Here is a 17,677-nt window from a genome sequence, read left to right on the forward strand (position 1 = left end):
ACTGGATGTCAAAAGATTATGATGAAAACAAAACTAAAACAAAAAACAAGTCATTGTTAATTGTTAAAAAGTTTGTAGTTCACAAATTTAAGGGTAGGTAAACTGGCATGTAAGCAACAGTAGATTCTACCATTACCAGTTTTAAAAATGCTATTAGGAGTGGCAATAGCCCTTCATTAAAAAATATCTGCGGCTGTCTTTTGCTCAAGAATGTTAAAATTTAAGATAACTAAGGTCATGTTTATAAATCTATTATGCTTTCAAATACCACTGTAAACACATAGGCAAAATAATATTCCTCCCAAAGGTCATGGCACAGGTAAGGAAGAAGCTACAGGACAGCATGTTGCAAGAAAAGCATATTGACTGGAAGACGTGCCCCTGTCCTCTGGCCTTAAGTTAAAACCTGGCAGTTGTGAATTTCATTTAGTTTGTATTCCATTTTGAAATTTGGTGACCTCACTATATCTATTTGAAATGGACCCTAAAACATGTCATGAATGTTTTCATTACTTTAATTCTTTTCTTAGAGATCTTATTTCTTACAGTAGCTATTCAGAACATTAATTGTTGGGGAAAATATACATGGGTGGCACGGTGGGGTGGCACGGTGGGGCAGCAGGAAGGTCGCCGGTTCGATCCCCGGGCCTTTCTGTGTGAAGTTTGCATGTTCTTCCCGTGCATGCGTGGGTTCTCTCCGGGTACTCCGGCTTCCTCCCACAGACCAAAAACATGCTCATTAGGTTAATTGATGACTCCCCTGAATTGCCCCTAGGTGTGAGTGTGAGTGTGAATGGTTGTTTGTCTTGAGTGTTGCCCTGCGATCGACTGGTGACCGGTTCAGGGTGTACCCTGCCTCTCGCCCGTTGACGGCTGGGATAGGCTCCAGCCCCCCCCCCAACCCCGAAAGGGATAGGCGGTATAGAAAATGGATGGATGGATGGAAAATATACATCTGAAACAGCTGATAAATTGTTAGTTGTTTTGATAATTATTGCTCAGAATTCAAAAATGTAATTGTAAAATCCTTTTTACAAAGAAAAATGTCAAACATTCCCTAATTCCAGTTTCTAAATTGTAAGGATATGCTGCTTTTGTCGTCTGTGATTGTAAACTGAAAAGCTTTCTGTTCTGGACTGTTGGTTGGACAAATCAAGTCACAGTATTATTACATCAACACAGATTTTTTTCAGTATCTTCTGACATTTTACAGGTCATACAATTACTCTATTAAACATGAAAATAGTCAGCAGTTTAATCAATCATGAAAACTTTTAGTTAGTTGCAGCCCTAAAAATGTCCATGTGAGATGTTGATTCCCAGCAACACTGGGATTGAATGGAGTCGCTCGATATATGTACACACACACACACACACACACACACACGCACGGACACGCACGCACGCACACGCACGCACACACGCGCACGCACACACGCGCGCGCACGCACGCGCACGCGCGCGCACACACACACACACACACACACACACACACACACACACACACACACAGATGCAGTCAGGCAGTGGTTGAATGAGTCCAATCCAGTAATCCACCTCATGTTTTCCACTCCTCACTCTCTGCTGGGGTGATTACTCCGCTTTACTCTAGACCAGCTTGGTCCCCAGAGAGGCTCTCACACACTCCCAAACACACTTCACACACCAGTGTCCCAGTGGTCAGGCGTGGAGGTGCTGGAGCTCACTCCCAGCAGCTAACTTGAAGCAACGTGGATGGAGCACTGCACTTTGCTGGATGGAGAAGCCGTGGACTGACAGCATTGTTCTACACTGACTGGAAATCTCAGCAGCCTGTGATACCATGGAGTTTGAAAGAGTTTGGTTCAGATACCAGAGAACACTGCTCATCATGATGATGATGTTCAAACTGGGTAAGGCTCAACATGTGTACTTTACTACTATCATAGAAATGTTTAGAAACACATTACCTTAATATGTACATTTATGACATGCAGTGTATATATGGAGTATATCATACTCCATCAGAGTAGGAACTTTCAGGCAGTTTCAAAAAATCTCAATTCCATCCACAAATTTCGCTGTAATCCTTGCTTGTATGTGCAACACAGCATGTTACATTATGTGAGCACATACATGACCATGCATTAGTATCTGTTCTTAGAGCCACTAAATGATGGTACTTTAGAAGTAAATGACAGTTTGGTAACCATTTATTTTACAGGTCCTTAATTTCTCAATAATTAATAACAATTTTCAGGACGTTTCCTGGAAAGAACCATGTAATTTGGTATTCACTATACTGCAAGGAACATACAGTATATAGACAATGTTTACCCAGTGCACCTCCAATTCATATACTCCCACATAGTTTCTAGTGTGGGTCTTTTAGTCAGTGCACAGCAGGTCGGGTGAACATGTGACATTTGTCAACAAGCAAGCATACAGTTGCACATATGGTGAATAATACATATAAATGAAGTACCAATTTACAAGTTATTTCCAGTAGACTTCCAAGGAAATTATTAGGAAGTCATGGACCCATGAACTAAAGACTCAATGATAGTCTACATATCTCACTTTAGTATTTTTTTTCTTATCTAGCAAATAGCAGCATCAAATCCATCTTTAATGGTCGCTAAAATCATCATTTGTTTTGCATACACTATATTGCAATGGAGACAGAATCAGTAACTTAGAACCAATTGATGTATGTAAGTGATTTATGCAGTAATTGCTAAAGATTTCTGTGTTTTTAGGTGTATGTCGTTTAGATCTCTAGTCATACCACTACATTACTAAATGTGACTTAAGTGTTTACAACTCCCTAATTCCTAACAGATCATGAACTCATTTATCAGGATCTTACTGGTTTTCTTGTGTGACAGATCTGCAGCTGGTTCAGCACTAGTCCGAGGGTGTGCCCCAGTGTGGATATGTGTATGTGTGTGTGTGTGTGTGTGTGTGTGTGTGTGTGTGTGTGAGAGTGTGTGCGTGTAGTGTGGGGGTATGGGTGTGTGGGGGTGTGGGGGTGTTTCTTGGTCGACCCCTGCACCTTATGAAACCCTGTTGACCCATTTTTCCCGCGACCTTCGTTTGTGTGAAACGTCTGAAGCTCATTTAAATGGTGACGGACCAGAGGCAGGGATTGGCTGCGGGTGGCATTGTTAAGGATCACCATAGTAACGAGTTGAGCGTCCGGCTGTACTGCTGCACAGCTTTTTTGTCTCAGCTTTGAATGGAGGGAGTGATGGGTATTAAGGAGCATGGCAAGAGACCTGGCACTATGAGCTCTTAAGGATTTAAAGAAAAAGACAGCAGCTGAAAACAGGAAGCGTAGAGTACATGTGATGATGAAGAGTTTGTCTAGAAACACTACTATATTCAAGACTTCCTTTTAAAGAAGAGTACATGAAAGAACAAGCTGGTATTTACCAACCGGTTTACTTAAAGGAAACAGCTTAAAACAGGACAGGAATTTAACAAAAGGGCCCAAAAAACAGCTGGAATGAAATCACGCCTGAACAGCCACTTTGAGGAAGAGACAAAACACTAGCAGAACCATCCTCTGTGGTTCTCGCAAGGCCAAGGGCTGCCATCTCCAGATGATACGCTCAGACGAGACCGGTGCATTCTAGGCTTTCAATGTAAAACTGTGACCAAGTCAAGGAGGAGCTCTAGTGAGAGGCGGAAACAGGTGACCCAAAGAGATGAAAAATATAAGGGTGTCCACAGTAAACATGTGTCAAAGCTTAGCCTAGTACTTAAGTATTTCACTTTTTAAGGAAAAAAAATTAAATCAGTAGGAGGAGCCAGCTGATATGAAACTCCTCAGAGAGGACTCATTATTCTTAACAAACACACACTGGAGTTCACTGTAACCTTTCGATTCTGTTTTATCATTTGTTTAAAAAGCCTTTATATGAAGGTGGCCTTACTTTATCCAGACAAAGCACATATATTGTAGCCAAACTAGACAAAAACTTTGTTTGAAACGATGCAGCCTCTGCAGCAGGAGACAAAAGGATGTGCGTCTGACTCAGTGTGTAACTGTGACTGACTCAGAGAGGATTTGTGCATTTTTTTGTATAAAGCAAAGAGCCACCTGCTGTGGAGCCTCTGCAGCACAAAGCTGAACCAAGGCAGAGCTGCCAGTCCCTTGTGGTGATTCAATAAAATTCCTCTGAGCTAAACTCGTGTGCGAGCCAGGGGCTTCCCTTTCTCTGTGATTCATAACATTGCTGCTTCCTTCGCCCTGCAGCAAGACTCTCTGTTGACTTTGTGTTCTTGTTTTCATGACTCGAGGTAAACACTTTCTCTCAGCCCCTGACATTTGCACCTGCCAAGGATCCTATCTCATTTAAGAGTGTCTTTATCTCATTGTGTTTTAGGATGTGCAGAGGCCCTTAGAAACTTTAAATTGTCTTATCATATTCCTTCAATCCTTCAAAACAGCTCACAATTATGTAGTTCATATAGTTAGTTCACAGTTTATGGTTCATTTGAAAAACTACATTTCCACTGTAGTTATTATCAAACATTCCTCAAACAGGAAATGCTGAATTTGTTGGGAATTATTTTCAGCAGTGCTGTCAGGAGTATTTGAGGCAACAGTACGGTGTATGTGGGATTGAGTCAAAAGAAAGTACAGTGTATGTTCATGGTAATGAAGGAACATGTCACCAAGTGCAACAGGGTGGCTCAATGATGTGTTTTATATGTATGTCTTTGGACAACAGTGGAGCTTGTTAAAAAATGTGCAGCTGAAGTGCTCAAACCTGACTCAAGTGTGTGCTATTGCACAAGACCTCCTTAACATTAGCCTGCAAACTAATAAAGTAACTTGAATAGCAAACATGAGCCAAAACGTAGTTGAGACATTCGATAATGTGAAGTTTTTCCAACAATGTGCTTCTTCTGAACTTCAAAGAACACATTATTTAACACAGGACAAACTCACGGTGCAAACCAATCCATATAGACTCAACTAATATGTTGAAGCCATATGGAAGCTTCAATATAACCATATATTAAGTGCAAACCCTTTTAATATCACAAGCAAACTTTATCAAAGAGGAATGAAACAGCAGCCTTACATGTGAATGAACTCCCTGCTTTCCATTGGAGGGAGTAGTGATATATTTGTGTTTAACAAAACCCCCGCTGAGGACACATTGTGAGGTCTCTGGAGAGCATCTGTGGTTTGATTCTGACATCCGTCTACTTGCAGTCAGTCAGTTGCTGTGCGCAGTGTTACTGCTGACATGCTGGTACCAGTCACTGCCAGGATCAACCCTGTCTGGTCATAACCATGATCTATGAAGTACTCAGTAAGGGGGGGGATGGGCTGTGTGTAGGAAGAGCTGTTATCAGCTCCCTGGAATGTGTGAGGGGTTGATTGGGTTTGGATGGAGGGGTGAAGAGTGAGGAGACCCTCACAGTCTCTATCAGCCCACTTCTGCTGGATCCATGAGGTTATAGGTAGTGCAGGTTGACATGCATGGTTCTGACTGAGGCTAGTCATGGGAAAGATCTGGGGTTTCTTTGACAAAGGAGTAAAACAGCAACAATGAGAATAAGTAAAAGATGATCTCAGCACAATTGAGAGCCAGCAGTGGGAGGTAAAGGAGAGACATGATGCAAGACAGAGGAAATGACACCTCTGAAAAATATCACCGTTTAAGTTGAAATGAGGAAGAAGAATCAAGGAAAACACACCACCTTTACCATCAATCCTGCATCAATTAACACATTCTGCAACATTTGGCTCACCTCGTGAAATATGGCAGGTTGGGGGATTTACTGCATTGAAAAAACAGATGTCTATCTCTGTATAAACTTTCATGGCTAATGTTGCTCTCTCTCTCTCTCTCTCTCTCTCTCTCTCTCTCTCTCTCTCTCTCTCTCTCTCTCTCTCTCTCTCTCTGTGTGTGTGTGTGTGTGTATGTCAGGTTGCATTCAGTTGTTTACACATCAAAGTTACAGATACAGTGAGTGAAAAAATGAGTTAGAAAGAGAAGTTCAAACCCTGGCTTCTTTACACCCCCACAGAGATGGCTAATCAATCTCAATGGGTGTGAAAGTCAGATCATTGGTTTTGGAAACTTACAGAACTGGTTGGACACATCCCGAGTCCAACGTCAGAGAGATGAGGGGGGGCGGGTTTCTGGAGCTATTCAGCCATCCGTCCTATAGTTCTGAGTATACTGGCCCCTGTACTCACAGCTGCTTTTGTGACGGTAGAGTTCTGGTACTGTGTGGTGGCATGCTGTTTGCAGGTTTTCAAATCAAAGAGAGCTGTCTCTACATTTAAAAATCATGAAATAGAAACTCTGTTGAAGCACGAGACAAACTAGTTGTGAGATTAAAAAACATACATTAGTAACTGAAATGATAAGAAGTAACACTTTAAAGTCTTTTTAGAGTAAGTACAGCATTCAAATTAAAACAGAGGAAGCATAAACAATACAGGACTCTTTACAGCATTTATGGGGCATGGAAGGCATCAAAACAGCAGGAGGAGATGTGAGGAGGAAAGATTAGTGTTTAGAACAGATAAAGGAAGTGATAACAGGGGCATGTGAGAGGAACTGGAGGCGTCAAAGGGGATGCTGTGAGAAATAAGCATTGTAAGTATTGCAGGGGGGATACAAATACATTGTTACTGAGATGTTGTTAATGACTAGGAGCACATCATCTGCTATTCTGCTGATGATTGTATCCAAGGTATCCCACCATGATTCCATGCATGGATGTGGGTGCCTGTGATGGAAATCTAGCACCTTGTTAGGAGATGAGGTGAAGGTGTCAGACAAACCTTGCTTGATATATATTTGGTTTCTCTACCTTAAGCTTCGTATGCTTGATGCAGTGTTCCAGATGTGAGGGTGTGCGCACAAATACTGGTAAAAGCAGTAAACTGAAATAATTAATTAAGTTTATGCTATTAAGTTGCAGCCATGTTTAGTCTATCACCTTCTCCTTCTGGTAACCCTCCTTGAATTTGTGCTTCACAGAAGGTATTGTACACTCTCTGGCACTTAGGGGAACACTGCAGTGCATAACACGTGGAGCATAAAGTCCTTTCTGCATGCTCGTAGGTTACCTGCCATCTACAGTGGCTCACACCACGGTGTCTCGCACAAGCATAAACCAAGCTTTAGGGTCGATAGAAAGATATTTTGAAGCCAGATTATGTGACTTTTGAAAAGAAAAAAAGAGCTAGTCTAGCTGCTACAGACATACTTGGGCTGGTATAACTATTAGCTAATGACAGGTAATGTTAAGTAAATACTTATGTTAAGTAAATGTGATGATGTCTTTACAGACTAAAGAAAATCTTGCATCTGTGTTAGGTGTACTTTCTTATAAAGAAACAGTATTTGATCACACCCAAAAAACAACATGCTGATAAGCAGCAGCAAGGCTAATCTTTGACCAGGTACATCCACATAGGTTAGTGAAATGTCAAATTCAAGAAGGTTCTTCCTCTGAAGAGCTCATGTAGAAAGTTTGCAGAGTTTCCAAGTGGGTTCAGTAAGTAATGTATTTACTGTGTACAAGTGGAAGGTGGTGATAAGGCTGGGGACCAGAGGGACCATGAACATGCACAACATATTTTCTGGCAATGAGACCAGTCGTTGTTGGCTATCCTGCTCTGACCTAATGTGTTGATATTGCTTCTTCTCAGTCCCATTTCTGTCAGAAAAAAAGTGAAAAAAATAGATAAACAAGGGCAACTATGTGGTAATCACGATAATCACAGCATTTTTCAGGTGTGTAAGCTCACTAATGTTCCATAAATGACAGTCCCGTTGCATTACAAGCCCTGCACTGAAACAATTTGTGAGTGAAACTTTCATTGACAACACTGACAGCTGCTAGCTTCGTCATGTAATAAGTTTACTTCTACTTCTACTTTAACACCATCTGCTGTGACCTTAAGTCCAGAGGAAAGAGGGGCTTGCTACTCTTCATCACCAGATTGGTTTCTAAGTACGGCTAAAGGTCAGAGTTGTAGGAAGCCCACTTTATAAGCCAGAGAGTAATGCTGCTCAAGTTAACAACGGAAGGACAGTGTGCTGTGCTGGCCAGCAGGTATTGACATCCATTACAGATTGGTCCTTTACTATTGCCCTTATTCTTGGATCAATATTAGATCAATAGAATGTAAAGTTGTAATATATGAGTTTATCTATTGCTCACACTACTTTGGTGTTTCTTAGCAAGGTCACTTGTCAATTAAAAGATGTATTGCAATACCTTTTTTCCTTTGAATTTCTATAGATTAGTTCAATGTTCTCCCATATTTTAAACAACCAAATCCATATCCCAGAGTTCTAATACATAATAAATAATCACACTCCAGAACTTAAGAGTTAAGTTAAACCTGCTTTAATTGATTTTTTGGCTACCTAATGGCAGCGCACCAAGCTGCACTCACAACACTAACATCTTATCAATTTCATTGACAATTTTTGAGCACGCAAATAAAAGCACAGAAAATGTCTTAAACACAGCAATTTTATATAAGCAAAGGGAAAAAAAGACAAACATGCATAATATACTCACAAGATATTATGTATGTATGTATGTATGTATGTATGTATGTATGTATGTATGTATGTATGTATGTATGTATGTATGATGTATGGAAAAAAATGTTTATGTAAAAAAATGTTTATGAACCTAACACAAGAATTTGGTATAGACAAATATTGCATATTCACAAGGAGGTGAATACGCAATATTTAATTTTGGGAATTTACCTTTCTCCATCCCCATCTTTATCAAAAGCTGTACTTTTATGGAAAAAAGAAACATAAATTGTGATTTTTGTCTTCCATTCCAGGCCTACTTTGCACAGCAGCAGCAGACAAGTGTTTATCATCTCCCTGCAACAACGGTGCGACATGTCTTGACCACCTGGGTGACTATGTGTGCCTGTGCCCCAAAGGACCAGTGTGGTACATGGGAAAAAACTGTGATGAGCTGTATGATGCCTGTATCATGGCACCTTGCACCAACTGTACCAGCAAGCCTGGGACTGACGAGTTCACCTGCCACTGTCCAGATGGCTTCACAGGCCTCAACTGCACCCAGGATGTGGATGAATGTCAGAGCAACCCCTGCACAGGCATCCAGTCCCATTGTGTCAATGGAGTCAGTGGCTATTCCTGCCACTGCCCCCTTGGACTGGGAGGAGAGGACTGCCAGAATAATGTGACCATTTGTTCAGAGGAAACATGCCAGAATGGTGGCACCTGTTTAGACATCCTTGATACTGGGTACCAATGCCAGTGTGCGGCTGGATACCAGGGGAGGAACTGTGAGGAGAACATTGATGAATGCCAGTCTGAGCCTTGTCAGAATGGAGCCATCTGTAAAGACGGGGTTAACACGTACCAGTGTTTCTGTGTCCCTGGATTTCAGGGCTACCACTGTGACTTGGACATCAACGAGTGTGCCTCCCGACCCTGTCAAAACAATGGCACATGTTTGGATGAAGTGGATCACTACAGGTGTGACTGCGCTCCCGGCTTCAAAGGTAAGACACTGTGCAGCTTATGTAAACTGGGCAACTGTCCTGTAGGGCCTCAGACCCTCAGGGGCTCCAAAGGCCACTATTCAAAGTATAGCAATACATTTGTTGTTAATTTGATCTAATTGAAAATATATTTGGAGCTTATTACTAAATAAATGTACGTTTAATCAAATTACACATACTAACTGACACAGAGTACACCTGGGGTAGGATAGCTAGTACAGGAAGTACTGCACTCTTGATGTAGTGATGATGATGGTGGCATGGTGGACAGGTGTGTCGCACATCTGACTTCCATGTGAGACACCAGTACTTGTGTATTTGCTCTTTCTTGGGTCACAGGCCAGACTTTATGCTTGCCTTTTTATGAACTGTAACCACAATCTTGTTTTTATACAAGATTTATTTTTTGCCACAACCATTATGTTTCCCTAGTACTAACCTACATGTAGTTGAGCCGTTCCAAACCTTTTTGACCTGCAAACCCAGTCTGGCGGGGACTCCTCACAGTTTGCATATGTCAGCGCTTTTATTGGAAACCTTTAAAGGGACGTGAATAATGCCAAGAAAAGATGGCATATAAGAAAAAAGAATAAAGGATAAAAGCAACAACAACAACCATTGTCACTGAACACAATCAGGGGCAGTGTAGAATCATTCAATATCAATGTTTTCACATCCGTGCCAGACTATGAAAAGCCAGGCCCTAGGCTCTGCCTAAAACTTCTTTCAATGCTCCTTTTGCCAGGTTTGATTAATATTGTCATAGTACTACTTTCATGCTGACCATGCCGTTATCTAGTATTTTGTGATAGCATTCAATGGCTAAAAAATCACTTTGAAAGAAAATGTACATTTTTGGGTGTATAGATTAGTGCACTCACTACAGATAGCATATTACTTTATTTTAATAATTTTATGTTTTTATTCTTTTAACTGTATGAAAAGAGTTTGCATGGTTCTGTTTCAGTAGCATTAGTCTTTGTTTCTGTTTTCCATTGACCACTGATCTCCTTGCAGCTCCAGTCTTTGTGTTTTATCTGTAGGTGTGCTAAGATAATTAGGACTGTTGCCAATCTCATGCCTTGGCCCACTGCCATCCTTGCTCTGTCCCCTGCAGGGATTAACTGCGAGGTGGAGATCGATGAGTGTGAGGTGCATCCCTGCCAGAACGGCGCCACCTGCCAAGACCACGTTGCCACATACTCGTGTGAGTGCGTGGCTGGCTTCCAGGGCCAAGACTGCGAGGTCAACATTGATGAATGTGCCAGCATGCCCTGTCTGAATGAGGGCAAGTGCATAGATGGGGTTAACAGGTAGGATGACACACACGTTTTTGCTGTGTGCACACACCTACAGATAACAGTTAGAATGATTTGAGTTTTTGAAATGCAATACAAGCTCATGGATAAACAGTTACACACAGACCATAAACTGAAGAGTTTGAGACATACACCTATGCAGTTGTACTTGACAGATTTGTTGGCCTGTGTGATGTTAACTTGATATTTGTAAGATGAAGGAGCCATTGGCATTTGAAAAAAAATGAAACAGGTGCATTTGCCAGCTCTCATCATAAATCCACAGCGTGAAATGAATTTGTTTCCAGTCAGAAATATCTGGAGATTCATATTGATGTGACATTGATCAGCAGAAAATGTTCATGTTGTTTTTTTTAAAAAATATTTTCTAGTCCTTTTTTTCCCTCAATCACAGTTTTTCACATATTTCACACATTTTTATCCAGAGCCAAATTTCTTATAAAATCCAGTTCTATAGTTGGATTGACTCCAGATTCAAGAGAAAAGGTATCAGAGGAAAGAAACATGGGAGCTCAGACCTTCATTTTGAAGTTGGTCTTTTGTAAGGTTCAGTGGTCCAAAAGGTGTGTTGGGTGACCAGTTTAAGATGCCCAGTAGCTGTAACAGTTTTTACAAAACATCTGTTGTGTGCACCTGTGAAACGTTTGGATAACATTTGATTTGAGCCTGTGTCTTGATATGCATGTATTTGGCACATATTTCTTTAGTATTGCTTTCATATTTATTGCCTGTTTTATTGGTCTTATTTTTAGGTGCATAACCAATGATGAGCCTTTTATTTATCAGTCAATAAACTGTATTTACATTTTTTAATTTAGTGGGTAGGTGGGCTACTGAGCTACCCCTATGCGCTCTTGGAATATGAATATGAATTTTGGTGGAATCTGATCACATGCCCTATTATAGTAAAGGCAAGGCCCATACACTGAGTTAGACTGGCGGCTGTGAGAGATTATCTTCTTATCATATCTATAGCCAACATACATATTTAATGCAAATATCTATATGACTTCCTGTAGTCTGTGTTTGTCTGTCTTTATATTTCCCTCCCAGGTTAAGCTGGGCAAAGTCTATGACTAATCCAGCAGTGTGTTGGGTCAGCCTGAGGGTGCATAGCAGACATTAAAGTTGACCATGGATAAGAATTAATCCACTTACTGTCAGTCATTGTTGTGAGTCATTAGATGTCTGGAGGTGGTGAGAATGTCTGGTAGTGACACTGATTGGAACAGCAGGGAGTGAGGAGCGAGGAATGTTTAATTTTGCATATGCTTAGGAACAAGACAACTGATCTAAAATGGTCCAGAAAACAAATTATAGTGCAGGTTTGGACAGGAAAATGAGGTTGTTAGACACCACCTACAGTGCCAACTACACACACATTCATAGAGTGTAACAATGATTGTTTTAGGTGCCTCTTGAAAAAGTCAACTGCAATGACGACCAAATGACGAGTGCGGTTTTTGCTTTCATTGTGTAAATGAGCTGAGATAATGCTACATTTTATTTGTTGTTGCCTATGCAGATTCTGTTGTTTTTATTTGTTTCTAACCATGTTAATCACTGTATTTGCTATTCAAACCCAGACTAGGTAACTTTGGTAATAAAGAAATTGCACTCCTGTCCTTTTACAATTGAAAAGATGAATTGATAAGGAATAACACACCCTTGCTCAACTGTCATGGAGTTTGTTTTGAATGCTTATTTTAGCAAAGTTTAGGTAGATATTGTTGAGCTTTTGGCATTACATTATCACTCTTCTATATTTTTGCTGGTTACAATATATCACATCAGGTCACAGATAAACATTTCAGTGGTATTGACAAGTGAAACAAGAGGTAACCAACTGTACCTCAAAGAGACATCTTCGTTGTCATCTTCCTATTCTACTCTCTCTTAGTGAGGTCTTACGACGATGTCTTTACTGACTTTGAAGAATCTTAGGAAAAGGAAAATTCAACATGCCACTGGCTGCTGTTCAGCAAAACTAGATAGCCATGTATTATATTTTTGTTGCATTCTTTTTGTCTTTATTGCTCCTTCCCCAGAAAATTAACCATTAATTCAGAAAAGTAGCATTCAGAATGTGCCTTTGCTCCATTTCTGAAAGATTTTTTGTGTGAACCAGTGATTTTTAAAAGATGCATCAAACAAAAAATTTTGATATAATTATCCACATCATCTTGTTGACACTCAGTATAAGTCAGACTTGCTTGTGTCTGTGCTCTTCTCTAGCTATGAATGTGACTGCGAGGGGACGGGCTTTGTAGGCAACCACTGTGAAGAGGATATTCTGGAATGTGCTTCTGACCCTTGCCAGCATGGTGCCACTTGTTTGGAAGGGATCAAGCAGTACAAGTGCCACTGCTGGCCAGGTACACCAATACTCTGGGCACCCGCTCTACAAGTGTAATAAACCAGCTCTCAAACATTACAGCAGTGACATATTAAGTATAGGTTAACATAATTTGTTATAGTCATCAAACTCAACATAACAGTATCACTGTGTGAACAATGGTCTGCTAGGGGTCTTGCTTGATCACTAAGCTGAAGCCATAATAGAAAATGCATGTTGAAATGTTTAAGTAATAGAACAAAATAGCTAGAACACAGAAAAGTGTCCTCAGGCTGGAGGTTTCCCACACATAATCAAACCAACAAAGGAGCTGGATGATCTGATGCTTCAGTTTAGAAGATAAGAAAGGGGCTAAAGAGCAGGGCTCTTCAGTATTTATGGAAGAGCTATAAAAAAATAACAGTGTGGTACTATTTAAATATTCAGGGCTGTGATGAATTATGAAGAGTAATGCATGAGCACATTGCGACAGAGATGTTAGCATCTGATTTTGTTGTCAGTGTGTGTGTGTGTGTGTGTGTGTGTGTGTGTGTGTGTGTGTGTGTGTGTGTGTGTGTGTGTGTGTGTGTGGAGATACTTTGTGCAGATTTCACAGGTGGATTCATACACTTAAAAGATAGGTTCAGATTTTTTCAGAGTATGTCTGAACACAGTACTCACATATATGTATTGTATTCTGTTAGTCACTGTAGTTATTCTGTCTGTCCTTACTGGCAGAAGCCCTTTTGTGACTTACACCTAAATCTACCTGTTTCAGAGAGTTTTGATGAAGGTTATTGTATAGACTGTGAATATTCTATTTTTATTCTATGCAATAAAAAGGTCTGCCAAAATGTAGCTAGATTTATCACTAAACTGTTTTTGGAAAAAGTCACTAAAATCATTAAAACTAATGAGGAAGTTTGCAAGTTGGTGCAATAACGCTTTCAGTTGAAGCTAATATAAGGCCTCAGCAGTCTGAGTTATTCAAATAAAGTGGGCCCCTTTCCAAGTTACAGTCTGTTTCTAATGAAATCCCCTCATTGTGCTATCCTGAACATCATGTCCAGCTGCAGCAGAGGGATACATCCCAGTTGTCACATGCAAGTATGTTGACAGAAAGACAAAATATGAATTTTCAGTTTGCTTCATTCAGACAAATTTGACAGCTGAGGTGTTACTGCAACTTGTGTTTGTTTGACACGAACAGCCAATGCAGCCAGCAGTACAGACATTAGCTCTAGCTAGCTAACAACATATAGTGTATGTGTGGTGTATGTTGGTGTATGCTGTATGTGTTGAAGTTATGGTGAAATCACTTGTATGGACAAAGGAAATTATTACAATAATCAATATAACTTTGAACTTCAACTTAAATAACTTTTAATGTACATGTGAGAATTGTCTTAGGATAGACTTGAAAAAAATCCAACCGTATCCTTTAAACATATATTTGTGCAATTGTGTGCATCTGTCCAGGTTATGAGGGAGAGAACTGCCAGGTGGATATAAATGAGTGTGAGCAGCATCCTTGTGAGAATGGTGGTGAGTGTTTCCAGCGCTCAGATATCCTAAACTATGGGATGCTGCCTGAGCTCAGCAAAGCCAATTTCAGCTATGAATGGGCAGCTGGCTTCATCTGCCACTGTCTGCCAGGATTCACTGGTAAGCCACAACAAAAACCCTTTAGTTTGTGGGCATATTGTCTCATTAATGTGAATGCAACGTGATATGAATCTCTTAACATGTTCCATTTTCAGGAGACAACTGCTCAGTCAATGTGGATGAGTGTGAGTCTGCTCCGTGTCAGCATGGGGGAAGCTGTCAGGACCTGGTCAACTCTTATCAATGTGTGTGTCCAGATGGATTTACAGGTACATGAAACCTCTTATCTGCTCTTCTACTCTTATCTCCTAACAAAACAAAACAAAACAAAACAAAACAAAACAAAACAAAACAAAACAAAACAAAACAAAACAAAACAAATCAAAACAAATCAAAACAAAACTGAGCTGCTCTCCTTCCAGAGGCACCCCACAGGTTTGTGCCCTGTCCCTGTTACTTTTCATCCTTACTGACTGCGGAAGTCATGTTTCTGAAATAAACATGACAGTTGTTGCATGGGCTTGTGGTCAGTCAGCCTGTACAGGTGTGACACTGACATACTAAGGCCGAACATCACTGCATCTAAAGACACAGCTGTCAAGTTCAGACAAACGTCACCTGCACTTTCCCGGAATGTTGTTAAAGGGCAACAGTGGAAAATTGACCTCATAAGTTATAAGAAAGGTCTGACACGAAAAGCCTTCTTTGTCAGATGTTTTTTCTTATAGTTGACAAATTATTACAAAAGCAACGTCCATGTTGTTGAACTCAGATTGTCCTTTTAAAGAAACACTTACCCTGTCCTCTGGTAAGAGATATGACTTTCTGAAAGTTTTTGTTTATTCCAAAGGAAGTAAGTGAACAACAATATTGTGAATTAGGAATTATTGGAAGCTTTTCCTTCCTTACACAGACTATTCCGTATCTTATTTCATTTTGGTGATTTTATTATTGGGTTTTCTCACTACAAAAACAACTTCTGTGGGGGATAAGAATAATCTGAAGTAGACTGAACTGAATGTCTTCAGTAGACATCAGTGAAGACAGATACGCTTCACGCCAGGTCTCCTTGGCAAAACAGTAATGAACAGCCAAGGTACTGATTCCTCATTAGACAAGATTTGTCACTACGTCACTCAAAACAGGGGCAACTGCACCAAAAGCTGACCTTGAAACACACAATCTGGACTTAAAAGTGAGGAATTCAGCCAAAAGCTCTCAACAAAACATCAACAAAATGAGAGGCTAATTTGCTAACGGTATTACGGTGACACGATGTGTAGGCCACAGCAGAGCAGAGGGTAGGAGGGGATAAGAGGGCATATGGTATGGAGGAGCATAGCAGAAAACAACAAAGCCAATAAAAGGTGCCATATGTCAGGCCTCCACCTTAGGCATTAAATGGGGGTCTCCTTAGAAATTTGTCAGGGGGGGGGAGATTACAGCAAAGCTGCTTAGGAGCCTAATTAAAGCGTAATGAAAAAAAAAAAAACCAAAACATGATACAAAACATTGTGAGCAAAACAGGCTCGTTTTGACACGCAATCTGCACTTCATTCTTCTGGTATGCTCTACTCCAAACACTTTCTTGTGCAACAGCAAGGGAAGACAGAAGAACACTGTACAGCTTGAAAATATGATTCTATTAACTTAAGAGGTTGACTTTCCATCTGCACAAGATGGTTGTACCTAAAACTGCCTGTTAAGATGGTATGGATAAACTCTGTTGTACCCTCATCATTGCACTTGGGCCATGCTTATAGAGTTAGAGAGTTTTTTGAATGCTGATGCAGAACATTTTGGGGTAAAAATGCATGGATTGGTGTAACAAATGTTATTTAAATTGAATTAAAGAGAACATATCATTAAAAAATACCATTTTCAGGTAACTGTGACCTCTGGTGAACATAAAATAAAACACAAAATTTTGACTGCAAAGTTTGGATTTTAAAAAATGCTGACAGCAAGACTGTGACTGAGACTGTAAGACGTTAATGTCGCTATCTCTGAACTTCAGAAAATCCGATTTTATTGCCAGTAAACCAGAACTTAATGTGTAATTTATCTAGACAGCCTCTGACTTTAGGCATGATGATTCAGGCAAAAGAGTTCTTAGAAAAAGTTCAGAAAAAGATAATTTCAGAGCTCAAATTTCATTTTTTCCACTGCTGCTAAACCTCTTTCTTAGTCAGTACTAGTAATACCAGAGCATATGGTGAAATAACTGGCTGACTGACTGACATGCAAATGTTAATTAAAGGTCAATATGGGCTCCATGTATTGGTCCAGCCATGCTCAGGCTCCACCTGAAACCTTGAGCAGGCAGCACCTCCTGCAGGTTCATTCTAGCAGCTCCTGCCACTAGTGGGCATCCACAGGCCAGCACATGGAGCAAGGGAGGGGACTGCAGCACTGCATTCCTCTTGTCAAACACTGACAGGAGCCAGCTGGAGGCTTACCACTCTGCTTGGGCTGGGCTACAGACAGGAGAGAAGCAGGGGGTGTGAGGGAGGGAAGAGAGGGATTCTGGGAGGGATGGAGGAGGGAGAAAGAGAGGGAGGACAAGAGAAGGTAGGCAGGGCTGCCTTGTAATCACTCCTGTCTGTCTGCCTGGTACAGAGTGGAGTAGAAGAGACACTTCTTTCTGATCTAGAGAGAGAGAGAGAGAGAGAGAGAGAGAGAGAGAGAGAGAGGGGGAAAGAAGACCTGGTTGTGTCACTTCTGTCATCCAACAGTGTGAGGACTGTGTTGGCTGTTGACTCAGTGGATCATGAGGGGAAGCAGGTTGATGCTGCTGCTGCTGCTATGTTGCTGCTGTGGGCCCTGGTGGCTGACAGGTACATTTTAATGCTACATTAACAAAGCTGAAAGTTGCGTGCTTGTGTATAAGGG

General features: G+C 40.7%; 1 protein-coding gene across 1 annotated transcript in view; it reads left to right on the plus strand.

Moving 5' to 3' along the window:
- Positions 1-1,680: 1,680 nt before the first annotated feature.
- Positions 1,681-17,677, plus strand: part of LOC139333009 (protein crumbs homolog 1-like) — a 30,438-nt gene continuing 14,441 nt past the window's right edge. Inside the window, exons 1-6 of the mRNA XM_070965243.1 lie at positions 1,681-1,892; positions 8,831-9,526; positions 10,644-10,839; positions 13,081-13,220; positions 14,660-14,845; positions 14,941-15,054. Of these exons, the coding sequence (XP_070821344.1) occupies positions 1,823-1,892; positions 8,831-9,526; positions 10,644-10,839; positions 13,081-13,220; positions 14,660-14,845; positions 14,941-15,054 (1,402 nt within the window). The 5' untranslated portion in view covers positions 1,681-1,822. The remainder of the gene's footprint in view (positions 1,893-8,830; positions 9,527-10,643; positions 10,840-13,080; positions 13,221-14,659; positions 14,846-14,940; positions 15,055-17,677) is intronic.

This window comes from Chaetodon trifascialis, chromosome 6 (assembly GCF_039877785.1).
Source record: "Chaetodon trifascialis isolate fChaTrf1 chromosome 6, fChaTrf1.hap1, whole genome shotgun sequence".
NCBI lineage: Eukaryota > Metazoa > Chordata > Actinopteri > Chaetodontiformes > Chaetodontidae > Chaetodon > Chaetodon trifascialis.